Below are 17,154 nucleotides of genomic sequence, written 5' to 3' on the forward strand. Positions count from 1 at the left end.
TTAGACCTTGATATCATATGTCAAGACAAACTCCGTAAAGGTATTCTAAGCCTACATCCTACACTTATACCAAGTTACCCAAGTCTTTTTCTCACTTAGGATCGAGGTCTTGAGTTTTCTTTCCTCCCCTAAGTTGGGTATCAGTGGACAAGGTGCTTCATCCGATAGCTAACTAACAAACCCCAACTGGATCGCATCCGGGACCAATTATCAAGACTTCATATGGCTTCAAGATACACTGACAGAAGATGAAATGTCAACAGTTGAATTGACGGATGAAACTAATAGTTAAACGTCCGTCCGTCTGTCCATCCGCCGCTCAGCTCCGCTGCATCCCGCGCCGGCCTGCATATCCTCCGACTATGCCGTACACCGAATGGAATCACCTCCGCCAGCGGGACTGCTAGAAGCGGCAACACACAGCTGTACCTATCCCTAGCAATCGGGCGCCGGGAGATGCAGAGATTGACGCCATTGCGTGACGGCATGGTGGCATTTCCGGTCTCGGTCAAGGGCCAAAGTGAGCAGACAACCACTGTCACAGCATAAGTTTTTTTTAAGTGGTCCTGTCCAGGGCTGAGTATATTGTTAGCGGCGTGGTAGTCCAAAACGCCGAAGGGTATATTCGGCCTGGACCTCGTTTTCTTTGTTATAAATGGTCCAAGGATACAGAGCCAGCTCTTTCGTGGCCGACAGCGGACTAATGTACGTAAAAAGTTTTCCTATGCCAAAGGTGTCACGTCCGCAATGTTCCCACTCCCACGTTCATGTAGGTCGTGTAAATGCGACTAAGAGCCGCAAGGGTACACCGAGCGAATGCTCTATTTACTTGTAGTTGCCCTCTGATTCGGCAGTGATGGCATCAAATACCCAGGGTGAGTCAGTTTGCGGAAGTCGGTAGACGTTCATTTGCCTGAATTCTGGTGCTGCATCCGGCCCGTCGCGACCTGAATTGTCAGCACTGGTTAGACTGGAGTCATCTCATCATAGGTAACCGAGTCCAGCTCATACGTAGATTTTGGTGGCATCATAAAACCAATTGACTCCCCTCCTGATCGTCCGAGTTTCTTCCTAGTATTCTAATTCCCAACACACCATAATCTCATCCTTTCCTAGACAGCGGGCAATTCTTTGATACCTCCTCTGTTCACAATTAAACGATCTTACCTAGCTCTCCAATTGCTCCCTCCGTATCCAAACTCCCCGCTGTTTTACAACCCCTCCACCCTTCTCCAACAACACCACACCGACCGCGACCATCGACACATTTCATCATGGCGCCTGCTCCTCAAAACATCGCCAGCAACCTCTCTGCTGCTGCTCAGCGCGGCGAGGTCTCTCACAGCTGGGATAAGAACGTGGCCACCTCGCCGCTCGCTTCTTTCCACTCTCCTCCCAGCTGGACCGCCAACCTCCCTAACCGTGGCGCGCCCAAAAACTTGAAGCCTTTCAACACCAAGGATATCAAGATTCTACTTCTCGAGAACGTCAATGTCACCGGTCAGGAGATCCTGAAGGCCCAGGGCTACCAGGTCGAGGCCCTCAAGACCTCCCTCCCCGAGGACCAGCTCATTGAGAAGATTCGGTGAGTTTGCAAAAATACCCCGCCATCCCTCAACTTTTTTTTTTTTTGTGAAGTTGTGCAATGCCCCTCCATCGAAGGGTTCACAAATGCCCCTCGTCCATGAGCTCCAAGCACCCCACCATGAATACTAACAAATGGTGATCATAGTGACGTCCAAGTCATCGGTATTCGCTCAAAGACAAAGCTCACCGAGAAGGTCCTGCGACAGGCCGAGAACCTCCTCGTCATCGGTTGCTTCTGTATCGGCACCAACCAGGTCGACCTCGAGTTCGCCGCCAAGAATGGTATCGCCGTCTTCAACTCCCCCTTCGCCAACTCGCGCAGTGTCGCTGAGTTGGTCATCGCCGAGATCATCGTTCTTGCCCGTCAGCTTGGCGATCGATCCAACGAGATGCACCGAGGCACCTGGAACAAGGTCAGCTCCAAGTGCTGGGAGATTCGAGGCAAGACTCTGGGTATTGTTGGCTACGGTCACATTGGTTCTCAGTTGTCCGTCCTCGCTGAGGCTATGGGTATGAACGTCATCTACTACGATGTTGTTACCCTGATGGCTCTGGGAACTGCCAACCAGGTTCCTACACTTGAGAAGCTCTTGGGTGAGGCTGACTTTGTCACCCTCCACGTCCCTGATCTCCCCGAGACACGCAACATGATCTCTACTCCCCAGTTCGAGCAGATGAAAACTGGTGCCTACTTGATCAACGCCAGCCGTGGTAGCGTTGTCGACATTCCCGCTCTCATCAAGGCTAGCCGTGCTGGCAAGGTTGCTGGCGCTGCTCTTGATGTTTTCCCCGCCGAGCCCGCTGCCAACGGTGACTACTTCACCAACGACCTCAACGCCTGGGGCGAGGATCTCCGAAGCTTGAGGAACCTTATCCTGACACCTCACATCGGTGGTAGCACCGAGGAGGCTCAGCGCGCCATTGGTATCGAGGGTAGGTGCAAACCTAGAACATCACGTTGAACTTATCACTAACACCCAAATAGTCAGCGAGGCTCTGGTTCGCTACATCAACCAGGGTATCACTCTGGGCAGTGTCAACATCCCCGAGGTCCAGCTCCGTTCGCTGACTTCCGACGAGCCCGACACCGCTCGCGTAAGTCTATGCCGAAACCCGAATTTGACATACTCAATACTGATACAAAATCATAGGTCATCTTCATTCACCGAAACGTTCCTGGTGTGCTCCGAAAGGTCAACGAGATTCTCGGCGACCACAACGTCGACAAGCAGATTTCCGACAGCAGAGGCGACAACGCCTACCTCATGGCCGATATTAGCAGTATCAAGTATGAACAGATTAAGGATATCTACGACAGCCTCGAGGCTCTTAGCGGTAAATCGAGTCAAGTGAGACAAGCTCAATGCCATAAACTGACAGTTCGCGCACAGCTCGCATCATGACCCGTATCCTGTACTAAGAAAAGAGGCATGGACCACTCGGTGGTCGTGAGGTTCAACCCTTACCCTTGAACTACCACAACTCAGTAAAAAGAAACGCGATGCGACCAACAACCGCACGGGACTTTGAATGCATGGAGAAGGGGGAAATAAAGGGGGCGGCCCGTTCGTTTTGATCCGGTCCTTGATTCCCGGACGCGGTTGACGCATTGATGCATTGACTAAGGTCAATGAAGGCATGAGCAATTCAAATCTCCATGACGCGACTTGACGATCGTGGCTGGAGGAGGTTTTGCTACGGATGATGCAAGAAGAGTCGGAAACGCCAGATATGGGTACGTACTCCATTCTTGAGCGTGGATCAAATCAAAAGGGGGTTGGTTTTTGCGGCTGGTGCTTGATTAAGTTAAGGTAAAAGCTCGCAAACCGACTGGTTGGGCTAGTCGGTGGCACTGTATGGAGTAATATGGCATGGATGAATTCAACGAACAGAAACATTTGAGCTTCAACGCAACTTAGAATACCAAAATAGGATCAATCCGGTGCGAATCGAGAGGGGGACCCCGAGGGGGACCCATAGACCATCACTTTGTTGACCTTTATGTACCTCTCTCTGTACGGAGTACTCTGTAGACTAACTTCAGTTCCACGTAAGGGCTGAGATAAGCATGCATAGAGTTCGTTAACTGTTGGCGTAAGCTGCAGAGCTGCTTGACGTCAAACTATGGATGGCTTGTCGATAATAAAATGTTGGGGATATGAGATGCATTTGCATCGCCGTGTGGTTACCGAGACCTAAGTCCGGACCTGAAGAAGATTATGTACCTTCGGAATTCGAGGTTGATTCTGTGATACCCTCGGCGAACAAGCTCCTCCGAGCTGCCTGGCTTTTACGATTGTACCTCGCTGATCCTTCAAAAATGTCCTAATGTCCTTGATGGACTCAGTTCCTAGTCTTGGGGTTATGGTGGGGATATATTAATTGGCTACTCGGGTTCAAGAATTCCCCAGTATTTTTTGGAATTGGCATCTCCTTTTTGGAGGATCGGGCCTTGTTCATCAGTGTCACCGGCGGGTTTCATATTTGGGCTTGTAAATTGACTAGTAAAGTCTGAGAGAATTGGTTCATGATGATTGGTATGTTGACTCTAACGAACCAAGGGATTGTGATCTCTGTCTTTCAGAGCACCATGTGAAACTTCAAGTATTCTAGGAGTACATACGCATTGTGTCCGGTAACTACATATCCCCATACGCACAGCTTTTGTGACTGTTACTGCAAATACAGTTGGTGAAGTTGTATCAAGACAGTGCGATTTCGATCTCGGAGCGTTTGATCGTCAAATGTCAATTAAGGGGCCTGCGGCGTAACATTTTTTGAGCGTTAGCTCCAACGAACGAACTCCAATAATTCCTTTGTATCTGTCCTCAGTGACAGTCACAGTCTCACCACAGGCTGATATATGTTCATGTCCAGTTCCGTGACATGGTAGAGCATGACACAGTGTCGACTCAATTCCAAGAGCTTTCTCTAGGAAAATGCACGCATTTGTCCTTCGCTTGTTTCTCACCCCAGATCCCAAGGAAGACAAGACAAGGTCGAAGACGCGGACGGGTCGGCCCCTCATTGGCTCGCGGGTAGAGAGAGCCCCTAATTCTTCTGAAGCCAGGAGCTTCCAGGAACTGAAAGGCTGGGTGGGCGTCGTAGAGTTTGAGGTACTTAAAACGATCTTGATTGGTATTTCGATGGTGGTGATGCACTGAAAGAATACCAATGGCTGGGCCCATAGGTACTGCAATGGTCTAACAGCGAATGCCCCGCCCCCCCTGTTCCTCGACCTCCAACGTGCGTGCCCCGTGCGGCTGCAGTGTCCATCCGGCCCTTTCAATCAGGAGCAAAACGCGTGCTGGCATCACCGACCGCATCCATAACTTTTGACCTGCTCTTCAAGGTATTTTCCTTTTGCCTTGTGCGATCACTTAATCTTGCTCGACCTCTTTTTTGTCGGCGAGTCCTTTGTGTCCTTGTGTGGGAAGTGAGAGGAAGAGTTGTACAAAGCTCGTTTCTCCCGCCCTTTTCAAGTTCAGGGTCCTTTTCTACCGCCCACTTTCACCCACCGTACTTTGGATTACGGGGCACCGGTGTACCCAAAAGTTGGACGATTTGCGCAAAGCATCCAACAACCGTTCGACCGCACACTTTCAACGATCCAAGATCGCATAACGCCTTGTTGCCTTTGTCATCAGCGGCGTTTTGACGACCACAATCTTTCCCCGGCAGGCCCCGTTGCTTCATATACCAACAGCTGCTGGCGAATGTCTGCTTCCTACCGCCATTCAGCCCCTTAGCACAATATTCGCCGATACCGCTTCGACATAGTCGCATTCACCTCCTGTTGCTTCACATACCGGCCTTGCGCCCGGTCATATCGCCATCATGGCATCGGCCTACGAGGTTGGCACAAGAGCCTGGCAGCCAGACACTGCTGAGGGCTGGGTTGCTTCGGAGCTCATCAACAAGACCGTTGATGGGTCCAAAGTCAAGCTGACCTTTCAGCTTGAGAATGGCGACGTGAGTTTTGCCTTTAAATGCGTTCAATGATGCCATTGGCGCTCTCTGTCTGGGATCACGAAACTGACAGGATGTGTCTCATATAGACCAAAGATATCGAGGTCACGGCGGAGGCCCTACAGAGCGGTAACGACCCGTCTCTCCCCCCTCTGATGAACCCGACAATGCTCGAAGCCAGCGACGATCTTACAAATTTGTCCCATCTTAACGAACCTGCTGGTATGTCAAACACAAGATTACTTTCCGTGGTATTTGGACAATAGTGCTGATACCCTGTAGTTCTTCAGGCAATTCGATTACGATACTTGCAAAAGGAGATCTACACCTACAGTGGTATCGTCCTCATTGCCACCAACCCTTTCGCACGAGTCGATTCGCTTTACGTTCCCGGCATGGTACAGGTTTATGCTGGAAGACAGCGAGCGACACAAGCTCCCCACTTGTTCGCTATTGCTGAAGAGGCCTTCATGTAAGCATACACTTTCACATGCCAACCCAACTTCATACTGACTTGAGGCTCAGGGACATGGTTCGCGACAAGAAGAACCAGACAGTAGTTGTCTCCGGAGAGTCTGGAGCTGGCAAGACTGTCAGTGCCAAGTACATCATGCGATACTTCGCTACCAGAGAGTCGCCCGACAACCCTGGTGGACGCTCCAAACGAGGAGCCGAGTCCATGAGTGAGACGGAAGAGCAGATCCTCGCGACTAACCCTATCATGGAAGCGTTCGGTAACGCCAAGACCACCCGAAACGATAACTCGTCACGATTCGGAAAGTACATTGAGATTATGTTTGACGAGCACACAAATATTATCGGTGCCAAGATCAGGACATACCTTCTCGAGCGTTCTCGATTGGTTTTCCAGCCCCTCAAGGAGCGAAACTACCACATTTTCTACCAGCTTGTCGCTGGTGCATCGGAGCAACAGCGCGAGGAGCTTAACCTGCTACCTATCGAGGAGTTCGAGTACCTGAACCAAGGAAACTGCCCAACAATCGACGGTGTGGACGACAAGGCCGAGTTCGAGGCCACCAAGAAGTCTCTGTCAACAATTGGTGTCACAGATGCCCAGCAGGCTGACATCTTCAAGCTGCTGGCTGGTCTTCTGCATCTCGGAAACGTAAAGATCACTGCATCGCGCAACGATAGTGTTTTGGCCCCCAACGAACCGTCTTTGGAGCGTGCTTGTGCCATTCTCGGTGTCAAGGCCGAGGAGTTCGCCCGATGGATCGTCAAGAAGCAGCTCGTTACCCGTGGCGAGAAGATCACCTCCAATCTCAGCCAAGCGCAGGCCATTGTCGTTCGAGATTCCGTTGCCAAGTTCATCTACTCAAGCTTGTTCGACTGGCTTGTCGATATCATCAACCATAGTTTGGCTGCTGAGGAAGTGTTGAACAGAGTTGTCTCCTTTATTGGTGTTTTGGATATTTATGGTTTCGAGCATTTCGCCAAGAACTCTTTCGAACAGTTCTGTATTAACTATGCCAACGAAAAGCTCCAGCAGGAATTCAACCAGCACGTCTTCAAGCTGGAGCAGGAGGAATACCTCAGGGAAGAGATTGACTGGACCTTCATCGACTTCTCTGATAATCAGCCTTGTATCGACTTGATTGAGGGTCGTATGGGTATTCTGTCTCTGCTTGACGAAGAGTCTCGTCTCCCCATGGGTTCTGATGAGCAGTTCGTTACTAAGCTTCACCACAACTTTACTCCCGACAAGCACAAGTTCTACAAGAAGCCTCGTTTTGGCAAGTCTGCTTTCACCGTTTGCCATTATGCCATTGACGTTACCTACGAATCCGAGGGCTTCATTGAGAAGAACCGAGATACCGTCCCTGACGAGCACATGGCTGTCCTGCGTGCCACAAGTAACGAGTTCTTGAAGACTGTTCTTGACGCTGCCTCAGCTGTACGAGAAAAGGATGCCGCCTCATCAAGCTCCAGCTCCGTTAAGCCCGCCGCTGGTAGGAAGATCGGCGTAGCTGTCAACAGAAAGCCCACTTTGGGAGGCATTTTCCGATCTTCGCTCATCGAGCTTATGAGCACTATCAACAATACTGATGTCCACTACATCCGATGTATCAAGCCTAATGAGGCCAAGGAGGCATGGAAGTTTGAGGGACCCATGGTTCTTAGCCAGCTTCGTGCTTGTGGTGTCCTCGAGACGGTTCGCATTAGTTGTGCTGGTTACCCTACTCGTTGGACATATGAGGAGTTTGCCCTTCGTTACTACATGCTTGTGAAGTCTGATCAGTGGACTTCAGAAATTCGCGAGATGGCCGATGCTATCCTTAAGAAGGCTCTTGGAACAAGTAGCAGCAAGGGTATGGACAAGTATCAGCTTGGTCTCACCAAGATTTTCTTCCGAGCTGGTATGCTTGCTTTCCTGGAGAATCTCCGCACAACTCGACTCAACGACTGTGCCATCATGATCCAGAAGAACTTGAGAGCCAAATACTACCGACGACGCTATCTTGACGCGCGCGAGGCCATTGTTATGACTCAGTCTGCTATCAGGTCATGGAAGGCCAGGAAACAGGTCCAGGAGCTTCGCACTATCAGGGCTGCCACTACCATCCAGCGAGTCTGGAAGGGATCTAAGCAACGCAAGGCCTATCAACAAATCCGGAAAGATATGGTTCTCTTCGAGTCTGCCGCCAAGGGATATCTTCGACGAAAGAACATTATGGAGGAACGCCTCGGCAATGCTGCCCTCAAGATCCAGCGTTCTTGGAGATCACGAAGGCAATTGCGAGCCTGGAGACAATACCGCAACAAGGTTGTCCTCATCCAGAGCTTGTGGCGCGGAAGAAGTGCTCGAAAGGACTATAAGAAGATTCGTGAGGAGGCTCGTGACTTGAAGCAGATTTCTTACAAGCTCGAAAACAAGGTCGTTGAATTGACACAGTCTTTGGGCTCAATGAAGGAGAAGAACAAGGGTCTGGCTTCGCAAGTGGAAAACTACGAAGGACAGATCAAATCGTGGAAGAAGCGACACAACGACCTCGAGGCGCGAACCAAGGAGCTCCAGACAGAAGCCAACCAAGCAGGTATTGCGGTCGCTCGCCTACAAGCTATGGAAGACGAGATGAAGAAGCTCCAGATTGCCTTCGACGAGTCAACGGCCAACATCAAGAGGATGCAAGAGGAAGAGAGAGAACTCAGGGAATCTTTGCGAGCCACAAATTCAGAGTTGGAGACAGCCAGAAGGTCAAGCACGCAACACGAGAAGGACAACATGAGTCTCAGACAGGAGTTGGAGTCTCTGCGGGATGCCCTCGAGCTGGCTCGAAGGAATGCCCCCATCAACGGAGAGCTTGCCAACGGTACCACGCCTGCAGCTGCAGCACCTTCAGGTCTCATCAACCTCGTCTCGTCCAAGAAGCCTAAGCGTCGGAGTGCCGGTGCGGAACCACGGGAGCTTGATCGCTTTAGCGGTACTTATAACCCTCGGCCGGTTTCCATGGCTGTTACTGGCACGGCGCATCGTCAGAACCTTTCTGGCTCGACCTTCCTACCTGGCGTTGATAATATCGAGATGGAACTTGAGACGCTTCTTGCGGACGAGGATGGCCTCAATGAGGAGGTAACAATGGGATTGATCCGAAACCTCAAGATCCCCTCACCCAGCAGCACCCCTCCTCCTTCGGACAAGGAGGTGCTCTTCCCTTCATATCTCATCAACTTGGTTACATCAGAGATGTGGAACAATGGCTTTGTGAAGGAGTCGGAACGTTTCTTGGCCAACGTTATGCAGTCCATCCAACAGGAGGTGATGCAGCACGACGGCGACGAGGCCATCAACCCCGGCGCCTTCTGGCTGTCAAACGTCCACGAGATGTTGTCGTTTGTATTCCTCGCCGAGGACTGGTATGAGGCTCAGAAGTCGGACAATTATGAGTACGATCGTCTTCTGGAGATCGTCAAGCACGATCTTGAGAGCTTGGAGTTTAACATCTACCACACTTGGATGAAGGTGTTGAAGAAGAAGTTGCATAAGATGATTATTCCCGCCATCATCGAGTCCCAGTCTCTCCCTGGTTTTGTTACCAACGAAAGCAGCCGATTCCTGGGCAAGCTCCTGCAGTCGAACTCAACCCCCGCTTACAGCATGGACAACCTGCTCAGCTTGCTGAACAGCGTCTTCCGTGCCATGAAGGCCTACTACCTGGAGGATTCCATTATTACACAGACCATCACTGAGCTTCTGCGGTTGGTGGGTGTGACAGCGTTCAATGACTTGCTCATGCGACGAAACTTCCTCTCATGGAAGCGTGGCCTTCAGATCAACTACAACATCACCCGTATCGAGGAGTGGTGCAAGAGCCACGACATGCCCGAGGGTACGCTCCAGCTAGAGCATCTGATGGTAAGTTTTACGTACTCGCGATGTCAAAGACAACACTAACAACTCTATAGCAAGCAACCAAGCTTCTTCAACTCAAGAAGGCCACCCTGAATGACATAGAAATCATTCAGGACATCTGCTGGATGTAAGTAGTGATGTCCATCTGGTCTAACTCGCATACTAATTATTGTAGGCTATCGCCAAACCAGATCCAGAAGCTGCTCAACCAATACTTGGTTGCCGATTACGAGCAGCCTATCAATGGCGAGATCATGAAGGCTGTTGCCTCGCGCGTGACGGAGAAGAGCGATGTTCTTCTCCTACAAGCCGTCGATATGGACGACAGTGGTCCTTACGAGATTGCCGAGCCTCGAGTCATTACCGCACTCGAGACTTATACTCCTTCTTGTAAGTAACATGAACGAACTACCACAGGTATTGTAAGCTGACTTTATCTCAGGGCTCCAGACTCCTCGTCTCAAGAGGCTAGCCGAGATCGTGTCGGCACAAGCCATTGCACAGCAAGAGAAGTTCGACTATACTGATGGCGAAGATTACGAAGACGGGCAGCCACAACATCATGAGCTGGCCGGCGTTGATGAGGTGGAAACAGAGTCGTAGGGGATAATGATAAGGCATTTCGAACGCACACAAGGGATAGAAGCCGCATTTCCAGGGTGTTTGATGTCGAATTTTCTAATGGCGGCGTGTAACTGAAAACAGATCTGAGGGGAGAAGGGTATTCTCCTTGAATCTGGACGGCATCATGTATACTGAGCGAGAACATATTTCACCTCTCCGCAAGCCGGTGAGGAAGGATATTTATACTCGACTCTATTTTGTAAGATGAGATACGGCTGTATTGGAGAGTCCGAGAGATGAGAGTACGAAGCGATATCGTGGTTATTTATTCACTACTTAAGTGCCATTGGAGATATTATCATCTGTGACTGTTGGTTTATGGTGATGCAATTATCGAATCTGTCGCCTCTTTAGTTGCATGGAATTTTTCTGCATAGCAGCACTCTGAAGGTTACCCAACCTGAAGAACTCATCAATCTCTGCAACCTTGTATAGAAACGACAAAGCAGCCAAAATGACCACACGAAAACTACCTAATATCATCATTACGGGCACTCCCGGTGTCGGAAAGACGACTCATTGTGAGGCTCTCGCGGAGCGAACTGGACTGCGCCATCTTTCAGTGAACCAAGTTGTGAAGGACAAGGAATGCCATGAGGGTTGGAGCGATGAGTTTCACAGCTTTATTGTGGATGAGGACAAGGTATGAGACTCTCACGTGGTCAGAACTGATTTTGGGGATGAACACAAGTTCTGGAGTAGATGATGAGAATTTGTGCTGATATCATTACAGTTACTAGATGCTATTGAGGACGATGTCAAGGCTGGTGGATGCATTATTGACTGGCACGCCTGTGATCTGTTCCCCAAGAGCTGGATAGATCTGGTTGTTGTGCTTCGAGTTGACTCATCGACGCACTACGATCGTCTTATCACAAGGTATGTTGCTCATTACATAGCTCTTGTCATTTCGTTCTGGCCTGGAGCAGAGAAACATCCATTTACTGACTCTGTATTTCAGAAACTACCCCGAGTCCAAGCTTCAAGAAAATATTGATTCTGAAATCATGGAAGTTCTCCTCCAAGAGGCTCATGAGGCTTTCGACGAGGAGATTGTTATTGAACTGACAAGCAACACATCCGATGAGATGGACACAAACGTTGATCGTATAGTGGCTTGGCTTGATCAGTGGAAGAAGGATAACGACAAGGAATAACCAAACTTCAGAGGCAACATAAAAGGGATGTATTTGCTACAGGGGGTTACTATAAAAAGTCTTTGGCTTGGGATATTTTGAAGCGTGGACTCGGTTGGTCAAAATAGATTTTTAGATGCAAGCCTAGGGCAGGCTATGAATTGACATGAATCGTTCTACTGGTGGTTCCGTGCCGAGTAAGTGCATATTTTGATGGGCAAACAATCACAGTCATAGTGGGGAGCCTACTGTTCAGCTCGATTATCCCCAGCTGCTATCTCTCATTTAAAGTCACTTCTGTCAGTAAATTTTCTACTTTGCTCGAGTCAAAATGGCTGCACACAAGGTCAACTTCATCACCGGCAACGCCAACAAGTTGCGCGAGGTCAAGGCCATTCTCGAGCCTGAAATCGAGGTCCTCAGCAAATCTATCGATCTCGAAGAGGTTCAGGGTACACTTGAGGAGGTTACAGAATCAAAGTGCCGTAGAGCTGCTGATCTGGTATGTAAACTATCTTATCTATCCTACAAACGCTGTAAAGAAGATGAATTTGTTTAACAATAAAATACAGGTGAAAGGCCCCGTGCTGGTTGAAGACACGGCTCTGTGCTATAACGCTCTGAGCGGTCTTCCCGGGGCGTACATGTGAGATTTGATGCTAAAACGCTGTGAAATATGAATGCTGATGCGATGGCTTTAAAGCAAGTGGTTTATGACTTCGATCGGTCATCAGGGCTTGAACAACCTGTTGGCTGCTTACACTGATAAGTCCGCTGAGGCTGTCTGCACTTTTGGGTACTGTGCTGGACCTGGTGAGAAGGTCATTCTGTTCCAGGGCCGATGCCCAGTAAGAAACTCTCGAGTCCGTCCACTGTGGCTGTGCTGATATGTGATACAGGGCAAGATTGTGCCTCCCCGTGGACCTCCCGATTTCGGTATGTGCTGTGAAAAGAATACATAGTACTAGTGCATGCTGACAGATGAATAGGATGGGATGCCGTCTTTGAGTATGAAGGTCAAACGTATGTAAAGCCTGAATCTGAGCGATGATTTCTGCTAATTGTCATAGTTTTGCTGAGATGGACAAGGCGGAAAAGAACAAGATCTCCCATCGTGGCCGAGCTCTGGCCAAGCTCCAGGCTTGGTTCAAGGACCAGCAGTAGATTGCAGTGAACTACGATACAGCAGCGTACTTTGTGAGGCTAGAGTCATATAAGTATAAAGGTTAGATGCAATCAAGAACGGGATTACTTACTAGAGCACTTCATACTGGTTGTACTTGCGAAAGTAGTGAGAGCCACGACGGTACGGCTGCAAGAAACTGTCGATCGAAGAGGGCTTCTGACGAACTGTTCTGCCGATGAGGTTTCGGACCTTTGTAGAATCACGAAAACTGGGATCGAATACTAATAGATTCGCTTGACCGTCCATTTGCCTCTCGAAGCCAACGATTGTCAAAGAGTGGCCTATCGACATTTAGTACCTAGTAAGCATACTGATGGATCGAGATTCTCCTACCTGGGTGTTGTAGATAGATTGGTGGCAGGTCCGTATGATGGATTCGGTCTTCGACGCTTGTGATACCTCCTCGAAAGTATCCTTCGATAGCTTCAAAGAGACGTTGTTTCGACTTGCCGCGTTCCTGATCCTTAAATGCTTGAACGGAGCAACTGTTACTGTTAGTTGCATGTCGAGTTTCTCATGACAGTGAACTTACGGTATCTCCAAGCTGAGAAACACAGCCTGTGCCTGGTTCTTGTTAGTCATCAGACTCCATATAAGAAGAGGTGTTGTATACCTCTGGTGTACCGATGTATTTTCTCGTCCCCTTGATGCCTCCAGTCTCTGCTCTTCCTTGGGCATTGATACCCATGTCCCAGGCATTTTCAATGAGGTCTTGGATCTGAAAGATGGTAGGAAACGTGCGCCCAAAGTGATTTGAACCTTCTCTCGAAGCGGCGATTATATTTGAAGTGAGCATCTGGATATTTCGATAGCCACAGAAACCGCCTGTCACTCGTTAGAGACCCCATATTACACAGCATTTGTCGACTCACCTTCTCGTCTCAATTTGGAAACATGTTGTACCGCAGGGTGACACAGGTAGGCTTCCTGTGTTGAAGGACTTTGCTCAAGAAGCTGGCTTAAAACCGGCAGAACACCTCAAGAAACCGTTAGCCGCTGCTGGGTAACGTTACTAGATAGTACTTACCATCGTTGACAACCTGACCTTCATCCTTAAGAAGATCTACGAGCCAAGGGGGCATCTTTCTCTCATGCGCAAATCTGCCAAGATCGGACTTCTACTCTCGTGTTAGTCACTTCATCATAAGTATCAATAATCATGTAAAATCTCACCCCTAGACGAACGTTGGATTTAGCTCGATCGCCATTTTTATCTCGACTTGAAGAGCCTCTGCTAGTAGTCTTGGTGATACCAGCATCCTCTCTCTTGGTCTTGTGCCGTGTCCTACTACTGCTGCCGTTACTCTCCCTCCCGTGAGAGCTACGCCCGGAAAAGAGGTCCTTCCAGGCCTGGATAGGGCTGACTTTCTTGTGCTTCCGGTCTCTGTCTCTAGATGAAGACTCCGGCTTCCGGGCCACAGCGGGAGTCTGTTCCGGCTCTGGTGCTGGTGCTGATGCTGGTGCTGGCTCTGGCGTGGGCGTGGCGTCCTGCGCCTCGAGCTCGTGAAGCTCGAGATGATAAGCTAGCTCGTCCAGCCGAAGGATCTCACCGCAACCTTCTGGACACTCAATAGTGTCTCCGGAGGTGGTGGGTGGTGGTCCGTCAGCGTCTGGGTGTTGCTGCTCTATGTGCTAGTCCAGGGGAAGAATGTCTTAGTCTCAGCTAAACTCAAGTCAAGCGGTGGGAAAGAAAAGATCGGTGAGAGAGACACACCAGAATGAGTTCATATTCGTCTTGGCCCGGCTTGAAGCCGCAGAAGGGGCAAGGATCCGAGTTGGACATGGTTGATTATTTCATGAATTAAGACGAGGGATGAGATGAGAAAGGTTGAGTTTAGGAACGAAGTGAGAGATGTTTCAAATGCGAGACGGAGAATAAGTTTCTATGTGTCTATGAGTTATCAAGTGCAGCTATGTTTTTGGCTGTGACAGAATGAATAAGGTCAAGAACAAAGAAAGAGTTGGACGCGGTGAGAGAGAGTGTGTGTGCGTGTGAGTGATTCAGTGTGAGCCCGTGAGTGAGGCTGTGAAGGCGGTACACGTACCACGTACCACTTCTCCAGGGTCTCACAGCGTATTCAAAGTCAAATCACGGGAAGGGCACAGCCTAAGAAATGCAGCCATTCAACTGTAGCTTGACAACACCAACCACTATATTTGAGTCCTGTAATAGTATTTACGGATACATACTCAAAATGAAACACAGCAAATGCATATACAGCAATGCCAAGTCAGTCAGTCATATACCACATGGCGCAACGTCAGTACCACAACAAAGACCGCGGATCTCTCAATAGCGTCCGGATGGTACCCTATTGCATTTGTATAGCGGGACCATCCGAATAGAGTCAAGTTCCCGTCCAAATGGATCTCACAGTAACATACAGCACGGTACAGTACAGTACATACAAGAGACAGACCGCTCTCATGGAGGTAGGGAGGGGTTCAAAGAACTAAAGCAAGTTAGGTAGCCAAACTAACAAGGCATCATGAATTGTTGGGAACCAATTATCAACGACACCGAGAATCTGGTGCCTTGGATTTGTTCTAGAAACTTGCTTTAGACAAGGTACGTATCGGTAGTTGCAGCTCGATACATCCTTGCAAGTGTCACTCAATCCCTTCTATCAGTCAGTCATTCAAGCGGTCATGAATCAGGACATTCACCAAGCAAAGTCAGTCAGTCAGAGTCAGATAGTACAACAGAAATTTTCTGATAGTAAGCAACCAAGCAGCCAATCCCAAAAACCTCCTGACCTGAACCTGAACCTGGACCCTTCCATTGATTTGAACCATGTACTCTAGTTGTTAAGGCAGGCAAAACGAGAAAGAAAATAACACACCAAAAACTTGGGCAGTTAGTAGACATCGGCATGGTACGACTTGAAACATCCTTTCTGATAGACAGCAACGGAGAATTTAACCAAAAGAGGGCACCCTATTCAAGGCCCTTGTTGTCTCAGCCCCGAATCACCTTGTGACCTCTGCGACTGAGACTGAGACTGAGACTGTGACTGACTCCCACCCATCGTGGGACGGCCTGGTCTGGCCTGGCCTGACCTGGCCTGGTCAGAACTTGTGGACTGCCCCGCGGTCTGAGAAGACTTGAATCGTCATCATCGCGATCGTGATTGTCTGGCAAAATGATAATCATGCCTCTTTGAACAGCATTCGCAATTATTATTTTTTACATCAGAATGCAATTGCTCTTGGCCGGAGCCTCGCCCGGGTTCTGCGACTTCTCAATCTGTCCGATCAAGAGCTCGAAAGCCTTGCCCACGTTCTCGTTGTATCGTGCGCTCGCCTCGGTCCAGCCGCATTGTATCTTCTCCGAGAGCTTCTGTCCGTCTTCGGGTGTCACCTGTCGTTGCTCGGGGCGCAAGTCGCTCTTGTTGCCGACGATGCAGATAGGGACCGACTCGGTGCCCTAACATTGGTGGTTCAGCTTATGGGCTGCTTGTTCCGGGTTCTGGGAGGACTTACCAGGTGGTTGAGGATCTTCTCCCGAATGACTTGCACCATCTCGAACGATGGCAGTGATGATACTGAGTAGACGAGCATGTAGCCATGGATGCCGATAAAGTGCTTGGAGTTGAGGATACTGTACTCGTCCTGGCCCGCTGTGTCGACGATCTCGGTTGAGTAATCTTGGCCCTTGTACTTGATCATCTTGCTGAAGGTATTCTCAATCGTGGGATAGTAACTGTCGACGAAGTGGCCATCGACGAATCGCACGGCTAGAGACGACTTGCCTGTGATGCGTCCACCGTCAGCAAATGTAATTGAGCATTCGGAATTAAACCGCCATCTTTTGAAAATGTGATAAAATGATTGAGAAATACTGACCGACTGAGCGGCTGCCGACAATAGCGACCTTTCTTTGCTTGGGAGAAGGCATCGTGCTACAACGTTGAGTGGCAGTGAATCAAAAGTGAAACAGCGCGTGCGTCTTCTTCGTTGTTGAACCTAAAGTTGAGTGTTGGCGCCCGAAAGGAGTAAAAGATTGGGCGTACAGCAACTGAGACCAACAGCGGGCAAAAAATAAGAGGATGGAGAAAAAGAGAGCGAGAGGCAAAAAGAGTCTCGTTGATGACGATGGTGAATGTATGATGTGTAACTTTAGTACGGTACCTCAACTGGGGGCTATATGGTATCCCATAGGTAAAAAGGGCCTGGAACTTTAGGTGCCCGTACTCACGTCAGTCAAATCAAATCAGCTCAGATCAGATGCTAGAGGTCTTGAATGCAGTAAAAAAAGGAGCCCATCTTTTTTAGGCCAT

At 49.4% G+C, this 17,154-nt stretch overlaps 6 protein-coding genes across 6 annotated transcripts; 4 read left to right on the forward strand and 2 right to left on the reverse strand.

The window, feature by feature from the left end:
• Positions 1-1,274: 1,274 nt before the first annotated feature.
• Positions 1,275-3,007, forward strand: SER33 (D-3-phosphoglycerate dehydrogenase 2; the record flags this gene model as incomplete). The annotated part of the gene is made up of 5 exons (XM_044820874.1): positions 1,275-1,585; positions 1,733-2,520; positions 2,573-2,682; positions 2,739-2,922; positions 2,979-3,007. The coding sequence occupies 5 exons, from the start codon at positions 1,275-1,277 to the stop codon at positions 3,005-3,007; spliced, it is 1,422 nt and encodes a 473-aa protein (XP_044685174.1).
• Positions 3,008-5,424: 2,417 nt separating this feature from the next.
• Positions 5,425-10,531, forward strand: J7337_003157 (uncharacterized protein; the record flags this gene model as incomplete). Its single annotated transcript, XM_044820875.1, has 7 exons — positions 5,425-5,559; positions 5,646-5,778; positions 5,839-6,028; positions 6,082-9,931; positions 9,982-10,055; positions 10,104-10,318; positions 10,371-10,531. The coding sequence occupies 7 exons, from the start codon at positions 5,425-5,427 to the stop codon at positions 10,529-10,531; spliced, it is 4,758 nt and encodes a 1,585-aa protein (XP_044685175.1).
• Positions 10,532-11,006: 475 nt separating this feature from the next.
• J7337_003158 (uncharacterized protein) lies at positions 11,007-11,709 on the forward strand (the record flags this gene model as incomplete). The annotated part of the gene is made up of 3 exons (XM_044820876.1): positions 11,007-11,195; positions 11,286-11,431; positions 11,514-11,709. The coding sequence occupies 3 exons, from the start codon at positions 11,007-11,009 to the stop codon at positions 11,707-11,709; spliced, it is 531 nt and encodes a 176-aa protein (XP_044685176.1).
• A 310-nt stretch (positions 11,710-12,019) lies between these two features.
• Positions 12,020-12,852, forward strand: J7337_003159 (uncharacterized protein; the record flags this gene model as incomplete). The annotated part of the gene is made up of 6 exons (XM_044820877.1): positions 12,020-12,190; positions 12,261-12,334; positions 12,392-12,536; positions 12,588-12,624; positions 12,678-12,711; positions 12,759-12,852. The coding sequence occupies 6 exons, from the start codon at positions 12,020-12,022 to the stop codon at positions 12,850-12,852; spliced, it is 555 nt and encodes a 184-aa protein (XP_044685177.1).
• Positions 12,853-12,863: 11 nt separating this feature from the next.
• J7337_003160 (uncharacterized protein) lies at positions 12,864-14,657 on the reverse strand (the record flags this gene model as incomplete). Its single annotated transcript, XM_044820878.1, has 8 exons — positions 12,864-12,891; positions 12,945-13,155; positions 13,208-13,359; positions 13,407-13,438; positions 13,488-13,699; positions 13,902-13,992; positions 14,048-14,506; positions 14,589-14,657. The coding sequence occupies 8 exons, from the start codon at positions 14,655-14,657 to the stop codon at positions 12,864-12,866; spliced, it is 1,254 nt and encodes a 417-aa protein (XP_044685178.1).
• A 1,404-nt stretch (positions 14,658-16,061) lies between these two features.
• Positions 16,062-16,772, reverse strand: RHB1 (GTP-binding protein; the record flags this gene model as incomplete). Its single annotated transcript, XM_044820879.1, has 3 exons — positions 16,062-16,301; positions 16,358-16,626; positions 16,721-16,772. The coding sequence occupies 3 exons, from the start codon at positions 16,770-16,772 to the stop codon at positions 16,062-16,064; spliced, it is 561 nt and encodes a 186-aa protein (XP_044685179.1).
• Between the last annotated feature and the right edge of the window lie 382 nt (positions 16,773-17,154).

The sequence above is a fragment of the Fusarium musae genome, chromosome 2, assembly GCF_019915245.1.
Source record: "Fusarium musae strain F31 chromosome 2, whole genome shotgun sequence".
In the NCBI taxonomy this organism is placed as follows: Eukaryota; Fungi; Ascomycota; class Sordariomycetes; order Hypocreales; family Nectriaceae; genus Fusarium; species Fusarium musae.